General features: G+C 38.2%; 1 protein-coding gene across 2 annotated transcripts in view; it reads left to right on the top strand.

Annotated features, from left to right (window-relative positions):
• The window catches only part of tpp2 (tripeptidyl peptidase 2), a 48564-nt gene extending 34690 nt beyond the window's left edge, over positions 1-13874 (top strand). The window contains exons 22-29 of one of the 2 annotated variants that reach the window (XM_022663090.2): positions 1697-1775; positions 3554-3592; positions 5386-5537; positions 5642-5738; positions 6639-6769; positions 7369-7576; positions 8674-8793; positions 9839-13874. In XM_022663090.2, the coding sequence (XP_022518811.2) occupies positions 1697-1775; positions 3554-3592; positions 5386-5537; positions 5642-5738; positions 6639-6769; positions 7369-7576; positions 8674-8793; positions 9839-9928 (916 nt within the window). In that variant the 3' untranslated portion in view covers positions 9929-13874. The remainder of the gene's footprint in view (positions 1-1696; positions 1776-3553; positions 3593-5385; positions 5538-5641; positions 5739-6638; positions 6770-7368; positions 7577-8673; positions 8794-9838) is intronic. The other variant, XM_022663091.2, reaches the window with a different exon arrangement.
• Positions 13875-14274: the final 400 nt, after the last annotated feature.

The raw sequence follows: 14274 nt of genomic DNA, 5'->3' as shown, positions 1-14274 counted from the left end.
TCAGAATTCTACAGCATTCTCCATAGAGATAATGAAACATGTTACATTGAACAGTTCCAGCATGGCTCAATATTCTGCCCTACTTTAATATATGTATATTGGGTTTATATGCTAATGATTCCAAACCTTTGAACAACACTACATAAACACACACACACACACATATAGTCTTGGCTCATTTGATTGAAAAGAGCTGCATCATGAATTTTTGGATTAAGTTTCAATTCTTTAGTTACTTGGGATCCCATTTTGTTCTCTCATTCGATTTTAATGACTCAGAGTAATTTAGCCCCAATAATCACGTCTCACCTTCCTTCTTCTATCCCTGCTTAATACACAATCAGTACCCTGTACTATTAGTATTATTTATGCACTCCTCCCCACGGTCCCGGGACCTATACTCTAATGACACGTCTATCAATAGAGGCCTCACGACCAGGCTAGTCTTCTCTTTACTTTAAAGATATATTTACATACATCAATAAAGGCCTCACGACCAGGCTAGTCTTGTACACCGTCATGTAACTATACACTGTCCAGGGCGGAGTGCTGAAGGAAGGATGGAGGGGAGTAAATTAATTTAAGAACAATTGTTTACATTTAAAATTTCCTTAATGAGTAAATTAGTTAACCTGTCACTCACCACCAATGTTTGTTGATGAGGCCTGGATTTGCGAATGAGGGGTGAGAGGCCGCACCTGCCCCCGCGGTACTTCGTCCTTATTCTGTGGAATTTTCCCTTGCTTCTGGGGCCCAGCTGTTTTGCTGGAGAGCGTCCTCGGCAGGTGCTTAGTCTCTCCCCCTCCGCCGCAAGACCATGCTCATCCTGTTCCGTGACGCCAAATTGTGGTGGAAAATAATGACAGGAAGAAAGAAATATTCAGAGTCTCTGAGTCTTGATCAGAATGAGTAACAAGATTTATTGAGAAGCCACACGTAATGAATACAGAGTGAACTCCTGCCTTGCAAGAGGTGCCAAGCTCTCTTTATACCTTTTAGATCCTCCCATCCCTTACTTCCCAATTATGGGCACAGTGCCACCATTGTGACACGTCAACTTCTTCTGACAGGTGGTATGACATAATCCCTTAGTGAGCATATCAGACTGGTTCTCAAAACACCGCAAGCAGAAGGAAAAATGACCCTGGCGCCAGAATTGTAGACAGAACAATCCGTGACGTGCACACATACATAGACACACACTGCTTTCCCCAGATAGAAAAACTCTCACTCAGCATCTTAGATATGCTCCTGAGTACACATTATCATCGCATGGAACAAAAAGTAATATCATTAATAGTCGTCATTGTTTATGAATCATCACACGTCATTGATTATGAATCATTTCAATAAACACCTTCCATCACAAGATCTGGTTTGAAAAAATCGGATTTGGCACATTTACACAGCCATGAAAAAATCTCATCTGAGCCACATTGAGCAAAACATTTTGATTTGGGTCACTTCAGCCTGGTAATGGGAACGTAGCCTATGTGATCTGAAAAAAAGTTAAAGTGAACTGTAGCTCCTGCCCTGTAGAGGGAGCTCACGGGCAAGATACACTTCTCACAATTCTCACAAAATGCTGCTTAAAGAGGTGAACCTGTATTTTAGCTATCCTGAATATTTTTTTTTATATGTTTTCCACCAAACTGGTTGTGATGCTTCTTCTGTTATGTTCTCTTCTATATTCCAGGGTTCCTAAAGGTACGGGTCCTGGGTGCTACATGACTGGCTCCCTGGTTGTACCCAAGAGTGAATACGGGAAAAAAGCAGTGAGTGGCCATATTTGCCGTCAACTTTCTGTCTACTCCAGTGGCTTTCCCCGCTGAGCTCCACCCATCACATATGTGGACCAATCGGAAGCTTTGACACTGTCCTTTTTTGCATGTTGCTTTAGAACTCACTTTGTCTTGTTAGAGAGGATGTTCACAAGATGATGATTATAGGAGTTTCTGATTGATTCTGGGCGATATGCTGTGCTGCTCGGGCTTTTGCTTGTTTCCTGAGTGTTGATGTACAATTTACAGATCTGACGAAGCCTTAAGAGATTGGGTAGCATCAATCAACCTGCCAGTCAGTACAGATTAGAATTAAGTTATTCAGTGAGAGAAGTTTAAAAAAAAAAAGTGCAAAGTCTGGTCTAGAAATTCTACATCTGTTCAGTGCAATTTTCACACCTGCCAAATGTATTCCACTCTTCTGGAGGTTTTCTGTTCTGAGACTGTGTCCGCTCTCTGTCCGCTCTAACTGTTCTTACTGCTGTTGCTTTATTGCTGGCAGATCAAAGAGGCTGTGTGGTAGGGCTGGACAATAATTAGATATCAAAATGATTTCGCAAGCTACGACAGCGACATGCCAGTGCAGTGCCATCGACTTGTAATCAGCTATCAGCGAGTAATCCAGCTCAGAATAACAGTTAGCATCTTATAAACTTATTCTGGCAGCTGTTTCTGTCAAATCAGGACTCTAACATGGCTGAGTCTGGCTGTTAGCATTGCAGCTCGCTATTTTAGGCTTTATAATGCACTTTTAGAATAACAGACATGATACTTATATCTAAGTAGTGCAGTGACATTCACTAATCAATAATGTCTGCGAGTAATCCAGCTCAGAATAACAGTTAGCATCACAGCTAACCTGTTTCAGTAAAGTGCTTTCTGTCATCTGTCAACTGTCTGAGTAATCCAGCTCTGAAGTACAGTTAAATACAGCTATCATTACATCTAGCATGCTCCAAGCTAGAGGTCTGCGCGGGACACCTTTTTTAACCTGCTCCTGCCCACTCCCAGGTGTTTTTGTCCCGTTACCACCCGCTCCCACCAAAAATCGCTTCTTTTAATCCCATGCCCACCCGCCACATACACATTGCTGTCGCTCCCGCATTGCATTAATTACATTTAGCGCTGAATAGTGCTGTCACATTTCTTACCACAGTCCAAACACAAGCTGTCAGGTGAATTGGAGATGCTGAAAATCTCCCATCGGTGTGTGCGTGTGCATGGACTTTTGTCAACACTTAAGATAATTTAGATATTTGACCAAAATTTATTATTTTTTACGTTTCAGATTTAGACACATTTTAGTAGCGGAGGATCTCCTAAAAAAAATAATTGATTACAGAGAACGCCACAGTATTCTCAGTGTCTAATTAATGTTTTTTTTTGTCTTTATATTGATTTTAAGATAATATCACATAGATCGATATTAAGAAATGTATCATAATATAAATCCAGCCCTACTTTGTAGCCAGCCATTGATTGATTGATTAATTTAGTAGGAAAGAAGTGCAATATCCCAGCAAACAATGCTAATTGTTACAAGTTAATGTCTTTTTATATTGACCCAAGATATGATTAATAAGACTGGGACAGTTAAAATCATATCAGGATAGAAAATAGATTAGATTATAAAATGAATAAAATCAGTGCTTGCAACAACAAAGAGCTAGACTGTAGAGTGGGATAAGCAAAGGAAAAAGAGAGAGAGTTCCAGAGATGGTGTGTGCCTGTTTTCTCTTCTCTCCCTCATTGTGTGTTATTCTGACCACCAGGGCCAAGCCTCAGCCAAACGACAAGGAAAATTTAAAAAGGTACTGGATGGGCTAGAGTTCTGTAAATACAATGCTCTATAAGGTACAGAATAATTAACATTCTATAGGAGTGTGAATATTGCATTTGTTTACAATGGCAGGTGAGTTCTATTTTTAGGACATTTCTGCCATGTCTGTGATCTTGTAACACTCAGACATCACATCCTGATCATATGTTTCATATGTGTCAGCTGTTTGTCATTTGCTGTTAAATCCCCACTGTATAAAGTTAGTCTGGGTTTATTAAAGGTGCCATAGAATGCTTTAATTTAGGCCAGGCTGTACCACATGATCAGTGTGCTTTAAACAGCCACGTAAAGAAAAAGTATTTTTTTTCAGGGCTTTCAACATTAAAGTGTTAATGCACGTGATTGATTTTAAATCAGTAAAAAAAAAATGTAAGCAATTAAGTACGCCACCAAGTTTGACCCCCAACGTCCGACCTAATCTGCCCCACCCACACCCGCAGTTCCCTGGTCTTTCTCCGACCCAGCTATCAAATATACTTCTTTTTAATTGAGCTAAACTGCTGATACTGTGCAGTTTAATATGTTATATTACTCAGATAATATACTACTATGAACAAATGCTGTATCTGCTGCTCCATGCTGTTTACACACTGAGTACAGTGTGTGCAACGTTCACTGCTCACATCTGTGCTGCGCGTCACATTGAAAACACTGTGTTTAAAAGCGCAGCAGCAATTTTTCTGTGTTAAAGCAGCTTTACACTGCACAGATATACACGCTGGAACACAAAATCTTCTCACTATATTTACTTTCTTGCTTCTGCACCAGACAGCTCTGACCAATCAGAGGAGACAATGTGCTTTATTTTTGTGGTTTATTGGTCTGCATTTTGGTACGTTTAGACTTATGCCTGTGTGAAACCAAACCAAACAGAGGGAGAAATGCTCCAAATAAACAAACTCATCATCTGATCCAGATTATAGAAACTTGTGAAAAAACGCTCTTTTATACTCAGATAATTATGATCTAATTCAGAAATCCTCACAACCAAGCTGAGATGTTTATGATAATGTGAATAGAGGAAACTTTTTTTCACTTTATCATGCATTCTTCATTCCAGCTCCCCACATTACTGCTTTATCTCCCATCAAACATACAAGTATATACTATTATTTTAATAATAAACACCACTAATTACTTTTGACATTTATTCTTTTATTTACATTTAAATGTCCACTATGAAATCTTGCGTCTTAGAAAGAACAAGTGTGATTAATCGCAGTTAAACACAGAATATTGTTGTGATTAATCTGATTTAAATCTAATATTTTCACGTTAAAGTATTAAAATAACTGATGGCCACAGTTCCCTTGGTTCACCTAGTAGTGGACATTATTGGCAAAAAAATATATATATATATTTTAATAAACCTGTCTCTGTAGGTAATCTGTGGTTATTGAACAACTTAAATGTAAACAGACAAATAATAAAAATGTAAATCTGTCTTTACTAGAGAATCAATTTCATTCCTACCTTTTTTTCCACAGAATCAAACAAAAACTAAACAAACAACACAGGCAACATTACATCAGTAACAGGCCCTTTGAGACGCATCAACAGTTTTCTATTCTAGGGCACCTTTAAGCCTCTATCCAACCTATTATGCAAAATTATTTGATTAACAGCATCAACAAATCTTCAAGCAAATCAGGTTTGTAGCCAGGAAGTCGTGGTGGATCTGAGGCTGCTGTAGCTCATGGGTAATGTAGTTTCATCAGGAAGCTGCCCCTTTAATTCCAATGTGTTATTTGCCTCCTGTTTTAGGATGTGGTTCCAGTCTTCTATCACTTGATCTCCGCCCCCAACAAAGCGAAGAACGGTGGGAAAGAGAAGGAGAAGGATGGAGAGAAGGAGAAGGATGTGAAGGATGAGTTTTCAGAAGCTCTCAGAGACTTGAAGATCCAGTGGATGACGAAGTCAGTACAGAATTCTCTCGCTCGCTTCTAGTTTGAATTAACCCATTTATCATGACTTTGTTTTTACTGATGGCTTGTTTGATGCGTTTTATCTATTGTATCAGATTGGACAATAGTACTTTATATGATGAGCTGAAGGAGACATTCTCAAATTACCTCCCTCTCCATGTCCAGCGACTGCACCAGCTCGATTCAGAGAAGGTATGAATCTCCATCTCTCGCCAGAAAGAAGAAAGCACAAACTGTACAACTCGTCAAAAGTTTTAAAACAGCCCTATTGTTTAATTCTCCAGAAGTAGTGCTGTGTGACTCAAGGAAAATGCTTTTTTTATTTTCTCGTTTTATCGATAACTTTTAACTGCACTTCACCTGTCAGACAGAGCTAAACTGAGACTAAGTCCTTAATCATGTTAATCTTAGCTAAAGGCTAATACTGCTGTTTCCATGTGGGTCAGCCAGACGTCTTCCTGTAGCATTTTTTTTTCTCCAGTATCCAAGAGTCTTTATTTGAAGGTGTAGGAAACAGTACTCACTGCTCTCTGGCTTCATCTGTAATTTCTCTAAAGAAAAAACTTCTACTTTTCATAGTTACAGAGTTCTCTGTGTTTCTGTATCTTTTTCTGCATCTGTATCTTTTGGCTGCAGTACAGAGTAACAACAGTAATACCATCTATTACAGCACTGCTCTACTACAGACTAAAGAAATTTAGAAAAACTTAGTTTATTTTCAATGCTGTTTACCAGCTGTAAGCTGAGTTGTTTGCTTTTTTTTTTTTTAAACAATATGATTTTTTTTCAGGGATTTTTTTACTTTTACAATTTTAGTTATTTTATGTACATATATTTTTTTGCAATAGTAATATTACTTTTTTTCAAATTTTTAGGTTGTTTTCCATAAAGTCCCTTACAGTGTATTGCTGAATTTTGTGCACTGGATTTTGTACCATTTCTGATTATTGACTGGACCTGAAAAGCTTAAATGGCAACATTAAAGAAAAAAAAATGGGGTGTTCTAATTAATTCTGCTTTCCACCAAAATGTTGAACTGAACGTGAAACGTTTTCAGAACTAACTGCTATCTAACTTAAATTCCTCCTGCAGGAGCGGTTGAAGCGATTGAGAGACGTCATGGCAGCAGCAGACGTTGTAATCTCTCACATCGACCAGACTGCTCTGGCGGTCTACCTCACCATGAAGACAGACCCTCGCCCAGATGCAGCCACCATAAAGAGGTAAACACACCCAGTACGAGAAACCCTCACAGTGGATCAACACCAGCAGATGACACAACTCTCCAAACCATCACTGATCATCAGTAAAATTTTACATTTCATTTGTAAATCTGGAGGGAGTCTGGAGGAAGAGTGGAGAGACACACAGTCCAAACTGCTTGAGGTCTAGTGTGAAGTTTCCACCAATCAGTGATGGTTTGGAGAGACAGGTCATCTGCTGGTGTTGATCCACTGTGTTTTATTATCAAGTCTAAAGTCAGTGCAGTTTTGTTTTCCCACAAAATCTTACAGCACTTCATGCTTCACTCTGCTACTTGCAACTTTTATGGGGGTGCAGATTTCATTTTCCAGCAGGATTTGGCACACTGTCCACACTGCCAAAAGTACCAATTGGTCTTATATAATATTAAAATTTTCTGAGACATTGATTTTTGGGTTTTGATTGGCTGTAAGCATAATAATCAACAATAATGAAATAAGCGTTTAAATATAAAATAAAATGGATCACTGTTTGAAAAAATATCTGTAAAATATCTCAGTTTTTATTTTATATGATATTATATTTATGTTTTTTTTTCTGTCCTGTTGTGCCTTTGCAGTGATATGGAGAAACAGAAGTCCTCGCTGCTGGATGCTCTGTGCAGAAAGGGTTGTGCTCTGGCTGATCAGCTCATGCAGCCTCCAGCACAGGAAGGGGCGAGTGCCAGCGAGGTGGGCAGCTCTGATGAGGACCCTCAGGATGTTGCTAAGGCCCTTAGTGATACCTTCTGGGAGGTGCAGAAGTGGGCTGAGCTCACTGACTCTAAGGTATGAGGATCTAATATATCATATCATAAATGTTGTTGAAATTAATGTATGTGATGGAATTTTGTAATGTGTAGTAAAATGTTTCAATAAAGTTTCTTTAAAAAGGCTATTATTTATGACAGTGCTTTAGATCAGTGTACTGTACAGTAATCGTGAGGTCATGTTTTATGCTGTCTCAGTGTAAGAGAGTTCCTTGGTAGGAAAGATATTTAGAGCCCTATCTTAAACCCTGTGCAAGGTGCGTCACAATGCTCATTGCTATCTTACACCCAGCCAACAGTCTTTTTTTTTTATTATTCCTTTCACCATGAATTTTCACTTCTTTCACCAACATTGTTTATATAGCAATGGATATTATGAATTTTATCTACACTGATAATCTCAAAATGAGCTGTGTGTAAGTACATTTTTGGCGTATTGCTTTATATTGGCAGTGAAAAACACAGGTGCTCCACTGTCTGATTAAAACCCTGACAACAGTCAAACGTTAATTGATATCTTAGCTAAGCAGGTTTGCTGCATGCACTCAACCCACATACACTCCTGCTCGTTACACACACAAGGACAGGCAGCAGTGCACAAACCCAACTTTTACATCAACAATAAACAGAATACAAAATAAAATTACTGTACATGACCTGCTCACGCACCTTCACAAGAGTGAACAAAGAGCTCAGTTTCCTCTGCTGAGAAACGCTGAAGTGCTGCACTGTTTAAATAGCAATTCACCAAAGTCAAACCAAAACAAACCATGATTTAATTAAGAGAATTAATACATGTCTTTTGTAGTTTCATTACCTGTATTTACTGTTTACACTAATCAAGCACAATAAGCATTTACCCATTATCCATTTTTTTTAGCTCCACTGATCATATAGGACAGTTTGTAGTTCTATAATTAACAGTAATGGTACTTTGCTTCAGTTAAACACTGTGTGATATTTTGAGATTGTTTGTGATTGTGTATAACTGAGATATTTTTAGGGATTAGTGCAGAAATAATAATAATAATCCAGATAATTACCTTTTTTTGGTCTCTTTTTTTTATTATATATTTTTATTTTTAATTATATGTTCCTCTTTTTCTGTCATTGCAGGTTTTGACATTCTCCTACAAACATGCCTTAGCAAATAAAATGTATGGGCGAGCCTTGAAGTATGCATCGAAAATAGTAGAGGACAAACCCAGTAAAGAAAACTGGAAGAACTGCATCCAGGTAGGATATGATCTGTACAGGTTTTTTTTTCACTGCATGACTATCTGGTACTTTTAAAGTAAAGTATATGTACTAATCCGTAATGAATTCTGCTATTTAATAGGCTCTGACACTATTTTATAAAATAAAGTGGGGGGAACAGAATTATTTCAATTAAATGGCAGAATGGCAGCAATGACTGATGAATCTGTGTGTGGAGGCACTGTGATCAGCGCCAAGATCCACACCAGGCCTGGCGTCATGGTGTTAATCTTTTACCAGCACTTTAACAGCCCAACGTTATGTTAATGAGCTTCTGCAGCCAGTGGCCCTACTTTTTCTGAGCACGCAGTTCGAGCTCAGAATATTTCAGCTATTATAGATTGATCATCACAAAACTCTTATTGGGAACCTTTACAACTTGACATGCGTTTCACACTACTTCTGTATGTGTAGCTTATTAAATATTACACATAATGATCTAATTATATAGAGCATTTCCATGCAAAAGAGGAAATGCATGTGTCCTTACAAATGGTTTTATGGTAGGTGGCATTGCAACACTTCCATAACACTTCCTTCTGGGTGCACAAGTTAGTTTTGTACTATAGGCGCTGAGTGCTCTAGCAGTTTAAAACACTGCCACTATGAACGGGAGATCGCTGGTTCGAATCCCTGTCATGCAGCTTGCCATCAGCTGCCGAAGCCCTGAGTGAGCACAGTTGGTCTTGCTCTCTCTGGGTGGGTACAGTAGATGGTGTTCTTTCCCCTCATCACTCTTAGGGTGATGTGGATCAGCACAAGGTTGCGTCTGTGAGCTGATGTATCAGAAGTCCGAGTGATGCTGTGATGCTACTTGGTAATGCTGCATTAGCAGCAGTTTAAAAAGAGGCAGTGGCTGACTTCATATGTATTGGAAGAGGCGTGTGCTAGTCTTCACCCTCATTGTATTGGGGCATCACTTGATGGGGGGGATATAAAGTTAAATAGCAGCTGAATATGTGGGGGAAAAAAAGTTTGTTATTTGTCAATTTATTGTTTTTTGTGTGTGTTTTCTGTGTTGCAGTTGATGAAGTCTCTGGGCTGGACGCACTGCACCACCTACACTGAAAACTGGCTTCCCATCATGTACCCCTCAGAGTACACCCCCTTCTAAAAGCAGCGCACCCATTTCCACCCACAGCCCATTTTCCACACGACCCCCAGTGCACTCCGACACAACTGTCAGCAGGACACTGTCCTGTAAATGCAGTACCGCGTTTCAAAGCTCAAAAACTCGAATGCCTTTTTGAAAGCAGCCTCCTCTCGTCACATGGTCTGACACAGATCCCACGATGCCTTCCTTTTTGTGTGGCGTCTCTCAGAACTGCGCGCCGCGTCTCGGCCCTGCCTGGGGCTTTCCTCAACAGCCTGCATCAACAGCCTGCCTGCCCTCATCGGATTATTCGGAAAAGCTACACGTGTTTTAGTACCATTTCGTAACTGTCCAGCTCCATATTCCACTCTGTTAACAGTGATTTGTTGTGACACAGCGTTCCCGACTCGTTTGGTCCTGATGCTTGTTTGAAAGAGGGAGGAACCTGAGTGTTGCAGAACGTTTTGAGGATGTTGGACCTCACCTTTTTCTTTTTTTTTTTTTAGAATGCCCACCCAATGCCCAGCCATCACTTAAAGAGAGAGAGAGTGCTTTTAACTACGAGCCGTTCCAACCAAACTATAAGCCGTCCTTTTCGTGGTTTGGAGTGCCAATTGCGTCGTTTTCAGCTGGCGATTGAACTCGATTTGAATGTCTGAACCGATGTGTTGAAATGTAGTGACGGGTATCAATGCACACAACTATATCAAAGGCAATATACATATGTGTAAACCTAATTTTCCCGCAAATACGGTATACATACAGTGCATGCATGTTTTTATAAAGCTTAAAACTTTAAATTGATTGGTTGTGTACATTATAATTATATGATTATAAAATGGGACTGGGCTTTTGTACTATCGGATGGAGTCCATGTCTTGCCTTTTTAATGAGTTGTGATATTACCAAGTATATCTGTCTTTGTGGAGATTTGTTCTGTCCGTGTGGTCGTTGATGTCCGAGTGAATCTTTTGTGTGCTAACAGTTTTTTGTTCTTTGGTTCATATGCGTGCAAAGTCTTTGCCTGGCACACCAGTCCTCTACCTTTTATTTTTTATTTAATCATGAGCACCAGTCAGGATGTTCTCCCAATGTGTGCAGCTGTATATGTATGGTGTACACTCTGCTCCACTGACTTTTAGGACCATTTTGTAGTTTTATAAAAATCACAGACTGTAGTTCTGTATCTGTTTCTGTGTATACTTTATTATTATCCTTTTTTCACCCTGTTCTTCAATACTCAGAACCCCACAGGAGAGAAAATCACCACAGAGCAGCTATTAATGTAGTTTGGATGGTGGGTGGTTATTCTCAGCAGTGCTGCTGGAGTTTTTAAACACCTCAGTTTCATTGCTGGATTGCATCCAACAGCATCCTGTGGGCACCGATAAAGAACTAGAAGATGATCAACACAAACTGTTGCATCTGTAAGGTGGAGCAGCAGTGAGTGATTAAACAGTGTTTAAGAACTCTAGCAGCACTGCTGCATCTGCTCAGAGTGGTAGGATGGTAGGATGGTAATGATAAAGTATACAGAGAAACAGATACAGGACTGCAATTATAGAACTACAAAGTTGGACAGTGGGTCTAGAAATAAGGAGGGGGTCATAATATTCTGAGTAGTCGTTGTGTATATATGATCTATACATATGCACATGGGAACCACATCACTGCTGGACTGTAATCACTTTTTAGGAATCTCTGAATCTGGATTAGTGAGTTAATACGGTATGATTGGTCTGAATGAAGCAGTGAGTTAGGGTTAAATATAAACTGCATTTCTCTCTGTAATGGAAGCTTTGTGGGGCTGATTTAAGTCTGACGTTATCTTGTGTTAACTCACCAGTCCAGCGTCAGTGTACACGAAGCCTCTTAATACAGATGCATCTCAAAAAATAAGAATATCATTGAAAATTTATTTCGAATTAGTAATTAAGTTCAAAATGTGAAACTCGTATGTTATATAGATGCGTGACCATTTTCCATTTACCAGGAAAATCTTACAGCACTTCATGCTTCTCTCTGCTGACAACTTTTATGAAGATCTGAATTTCATTTTCCAGCAGGATTTGGCACACTGCCACACTGCCAATTGTACTACCAATTAGTTTTATATAATATTCTGATCTGATTCTAATTTTCTGATGTAATACATCTGTATAATATGAGTTTCACCTTCTAAACTGAATTACTGACAAAGTTTTTTTTTAATGATATTAATTTTTTTTAAGATGCACTAGTACAATCAAAGCTTTGAGGCGTTCGAGTTTCGGGGCAGATGTTTAATCGCTCATCAGGACTTTGAAGGTGTTTAATCAGGGAAGACTGTGTTCAGATCACAAGCCAGCAATACATCCTCACTCTTCACAAAGGGAAATTTACAGTCTGTGCAAAAGGAATGAATGGATTTGGCAGAGGTGGCCTCTGGATTACAGTGAGTCACACTTGAGTATGTTTACATTCATTACATCCAAATCAGTTTATAATCAGAATCAGATTACTGCAGTTACCTGTAAACTTCGGGTTTTACGTGATGTTCAGTTCACGTCTGATTCTGTGAGATTGTTGGCTGGCTGCAAAGTTAAAATCTGATTATTGCCTGATTTATGTAAAACACACACAAAAAAACATCTTATTATTTATGTAAACATGTTGATTGGATTACTGATTCTTCCAATATTCAGCTGTAGTCTGATTATCCAAGTTCCTTTAAACATGTTGATTGGATTACTGAGAAATCCAGATGTTCTGCAGTAATCAGATTATGAATGACATGTAAACAGTTTGATTGGAGTAACTGAAAAACTCCTAATATTTAGCAGTAATCTGATTACCAATTTGTTTTTAAACATGTTGATTGAATTACTGGGAAATACAGATGTTTATCAGTAATCTGATGATCCAATTTCATGTAAACATGTTGATTGAATTACTGAGAAACTCCCAATATTCAGCAGTAATCTGATTACCCAAATTCATGTAAACATGTTAAGTGGATTACTCTGATTCTCCCAATATTTAGCAGTATTTTATGGAAATGCTTTGATCAGATTACTGTCGAAATCCCAGTGTTCTGCAGTTATCAGATTATGAATGAAATAAAAAACATGTTGTAAACTGTTTGATTGGATTACAGAGAAACTGTGATGTTCATTAATTTGATTACCCAAATTCATGTAATAAATGCGTTGAACGGTTTAATGACAAACTCTAATATTCTGCAGTAATCAGATAATGAAGTGCGTGTAAATGCATTAATCTGATTCCTGATGAACTCACAATATTTAGCAGTAATCTGATTGCTCAAATTAATGGAAATGATTTGATTAGATTGCTGTGAAACTCCCAGTGCTCTGCAGTAATCAGATTTACAAAGTGTATGTAAACTCACTCAGTGTGGATCAGATGGTTTTAGCGTTAGCATTTCACACCAAAGGAACGTTTTAACGTATTCTTTACCTCTTTACGAATATTACTGTGTTCATTTTTGTCCGTAATCCGATGGTTCTTGGTGTTTTTTGTATTTTTCTGGTGTTTTTCAGTCTGTGTTTGCTGGAGTTTGTGGTTTTGGTTTGGAATGACATTTCAGGTTTGCGCTGGCACAGTTTGTTTTTTTTTGCCAACAGCAGTTTCTCAATAATGGCCTTAAAACGTCTGAATCTGCGAACGCCGTCCTCCCCGAGCACAGCCGGGGTCATATCACTATACGCTCGCTGTGTCAAAGACTGTAGGATATATTTATGGACGTCCTGTATTTATAAAGTTTAAAGCAAAAACTAGGTAATGCCAATATTTTAAACTGTTATTTTAATTTGAAGCCTATGGTATGTGCTAGTATTATTTTATAACCATTATTCCTCAAGAGATGTACGGAAAGTCGTGACCAGATATTTTGTTATCACGGTAAATGTTGGGAGTTGTGTGATATGATGGAGATGATTCTGAATAAAATTATTTGAAACCGAAAGTGCCTTAATAATTGTGATTAGAAATGTACTTAAATATAATTTACACAAACTGTTTGTATATATGTCTATATATTTATTAGAATTGCTGATACAATTTTTTTAGCGAAGTTTAGAAAAACTGAAACAATATGAAAACACATATTTATAAAAATTGAGTAAAATATATATTTACTTTCTATCGAGTCAGAACAGTGGGATGTAATGACAATAAATTTAGTCTAATGACTAAATGAACCACTTCTGACACCAATCTTTACATCTAAACTATACATATATGCATATTTTTTACCTCCCAGTATTTATTGTGTATGATTCCAAAGATTAGAAGTATAAAATTAAGATATTCCCAAATTAGGAAAACTTATGTTCAGTTTAAAAATGTTGGTTTTGTTTGTGGTA

This window comes from Astyanax mexicanus, chromosome 21 (genome assembly GCF_023375975.1).
Source record: "Astyanax mexicanus isolate ESR-SI-001 chromosome 21, AstMex3_surface, whole genome shotgun sequence".
Classification (NCBI taxonomy): domain Eukaryota; kingdom Metazoa; phylum Chordata; class Actinopteri; order Characiformes; family Acestrorhamphidae; genus Astyanax; species Astyanax mexicanus.
Note: the sequence above shows the minus strand (reverse complement) of the source record. Positions and strands in the feature narration are given on the sequence as shown.